This window comes from Orycteropus afer, unplaced genomic scaffold (assembly GCF_000298275.1).
Source record: "Orycteropus afer afer isolate SDZICR_OR568_19922 unplaced genomic scaffold, OryAfe1.0 scaffold01438, whole genome shotgun sequence".
In the NCBI taxonomy this organism is placed as follows: domain Eukaryota; kingdom Metazoa; phylum Chordata; class Mammalia; order Tubulidentata; family Orycteropodidae; genus Orycteropus; species Orycteropus afer.
Window position 1 is genome coordinate 12,202 of NW_006923025.1, and position 2,877 is coordinate 15,078.

A 2,877-nucleotide genomic window follows, 5' to 3' on the forward strand; every position below is an offset into this window, starting at 1 on the left:
TGTTAATGAGCTCTTACAGTGCAACAGTTAAGTACTTGACTACTGTCTTAAAGGTTAGTGGCTCCATAGGAAAGGAAAGAACTGAAGATTTGCTTCCATACAGATTGTAGCATAGACAACAGTATGGAGCATTCCTTCTCTGTCACATGGGGTTGCTATGAGTCCAAATCAACTGTAGGGCATGCAACAACAGCAACAACACAATAGTCGATACATACCAAAATGGATATAAAATCTGGATTTTTTTGCTCTCTTATGAAAATCTTGAATCTAGATGTTGTGTTTGTTCTTTTTGATATTCCTCAATTTTCACTAAGACTTTGTAGTATCATAGTCTATATACATGTCTTATATCAGAAATCAGATTTAAGAGAAATTTGCAGGCTATGGTTTTGAGTACATACTGGTTTTCTATTGCTTTTGTAGCAAGTTACTTCAAATTTATAGTTTGTTGTTGTTTTTATGTGCCATCAAGTTGGACCCCACTTGGTTTCCTACTTGGGTTTCCAAGGTAGTATCGTTACAGAAGTAGATTGCCAACCTTCCTTCTGAGGATTGGCTGGTGGGTTTGAACCACTAGCCTTTTGGTTGGCAGTCAAATGCCTTAGGCACTACACTACCAGAGCTTCCAATTTATGGTCTAAAATTATAGAAATTAATTATCCTACAGTGCCCTAAGTCAGAAGCATGACCTAGGTCTCAGTATCAGCAAAAATCAAGGGGTCAGAAAAGTCAAGTTTCTTTCTGGAGACTCTGGGTAAAACTGACTTTCTTCTTGGCATTTCCAATTTATAGAATATACCCACATTCTCTGGCTCATGGTTTCCTACTATCTTCATAGTCAGCAATGTTCTATCTCTGGGATCCTTCTTCTTTAGAGACATCTCCTTTGGCCACTTTTGGTAAAGCTTTGCTGCATTTAAGGATCTTTGTGATTACATTAGGCCTACTTGAATAATCCAGAACAATCTCTCTATCTCAACATCGTTTATATAATCCTATATCTCTAAAGTTTTCCTTGCCATGGAAGGTAAAATCTACAGGTACTATGGATTAGAACATTGATATATTTGAGAAGAGCACTCTATTTACCACATAGTTTATGTGCCTATGTAACTGTGAAGCTGCTTTACAGAGACCACGCTTAAGTAACAGATGTTCATCTTAAGCAGGTTAAGACTGATACTCATGAATGCATCAACTCTAAAAATGTATTTTTAAATATAAGTTTAACAAATTCAAAGATGCTAAATTATTTACCCTAGATCACAATGGAGCTCTGGTGGTGTAGTGCCTAAGACATTTGACTGCTAACCAGAAGGCTGATGTTCCAAATCCACCAGCTACTCCTTGGAAGTAAGATTGGGCAATCTACTTCCATAGAGACACCACCTCAGAAACCCCAGGAGGGGCTGCTATGAGTCAAATCATCTTAAAGACAGTGAGTGATCACAATGGACTTGTGTAACCACATAAAAAATACACAATTTTATCTCTCTACATGTAAATTCTGTTGTTCACTCCCCCATGCAAAGTATAGTGACTTAAATTCCATAAAATCTTACACAAGGCTATTTTAATTTCCTTGTTTCTTAAGCTGTATATTATGGAGTTCAAAGATGGAGGCACCACACAATAGAAGACAGACACCAAAAATTCCAGAAGATGTGGGGAATCAGGGACTGGCTTCAAATAGGCAAAGGCACCTGTCATAAAAAATGTGGTCACAACTATGAGATGGGGGAGGCAAGTGGAGAAGGCTTTTGACCGGCCTTGCAGTGATGGCATTCCCAGCACTGTATTGAAAATGCAAATGTATGAAAAACTAATGGAAATTAAGCAGAAAAGTCCATAGAGGATCCCAAATGCAATACTGATACTAATGATGACATGGGTCTTCGAGCAAGAAATTTTCAGTAGAGAGGGGGCATTACAGAAGAAATGTGGGAGTGTCCTGGAGCCACAAAAGGATAGAGTGAAAGTTCCAGCTGAGTAAAGGACCCCAAAGATACTCCCAGTAAACCAGGAGGCAGCTGCCATCTGCACACAGACTCCCCTGCTCATGATGGTCTCATAGTGCAGGGGATGACAGATGGCCACATAACGGTCATATGACATGGCTGTGAGGATGAAAAGTTCAGATACAGCAAATTGAATCACTAAAAACACCTGTAACACACACCCTGGCAAAGAAATTTTGTTCCTGTGGGATAAATTGTTCAGAATGAAGTTTGGGACTGTGATTGAAATGAGGCAAGCATCAAGGAAAGACAAGTTCTTGAGAAAGAAGTACATGGGAGTGTGAAGACACTGGTCCAGGGAGACAAGGATGATAATGAGAAGATTCCCCATGAGGGTCTCCAAGTAAATAAGCAAAAAAAAAAAGGCGTACAGGACCCGGAGCTCCCTGGTGTTGGAAAATTCCATGAGGAAGAAATCCATCACCGCTGTGTAGTTAGTCATGCCTCTGCTTCTATTTTCCCTCCTATGAGATGAAGGAAGGTAAAGACACACATCATGTCCATGTTAAGCCATTATTCCTTCCAATAATACTTTCTTCTTCATATAAGAATTCACCTATGTTGTGTTGATAAAACATTCAGATTTTCAGTCTTTTTTCTGCAAGAGTGAAATTTTACATGTTTTATAAGCACAGCATGATAAATCCTGAATGCATTTTAGGTCCCTAGATGGCACAGATGTTTTGTACTCAAGTACTTACCTGAGTATGTTGGTTCGAAACCACCCAGTACAAGAAAGGCCTTGAGATCAGCCACTGTAAAAATCATAGCCACAAAATCCTATTGAGCATGCCTACTCTTCTATAACATAGATGGTTACTATGAGTCAGAATCTACTAAACAGCATCAGGTTTTA

At 39.0% G+C, this 2,877-nt stretch overlaps 1 protein-coding gene across 1 annotated transcript; it reads right to left on the reverse strand.

Annotated features, from left to right (window-relative positions):
- Positions 1 to 1,497: 1,497 nt before the first annotated feature.
- LOC122152076 (olfactory receptor 14K1-like) lies at positions 1,498 to 2,463 on the reverse strand. Its single transcript, XM_042783476.1, has one exon. It carries the CDS (start codon positions 2,461 to 2,463, stop codon positions 1,498 to 1,500), a length of 966 nt encoding a protein of 321 aa, XP_042639410.1.
- Positions 2,464 to 2,877: the final 414 nt, after the last annotated feature.

Excerpts from the sequence above, each read along its gene's own strand:
- LOC122152076 (XM_042783476.1), bottom strand. The coding sequence starts at position 2,463 with ATGACTAACTACACAGCGGTGATGGATTTCTTCCTCATGGAATTTTCC.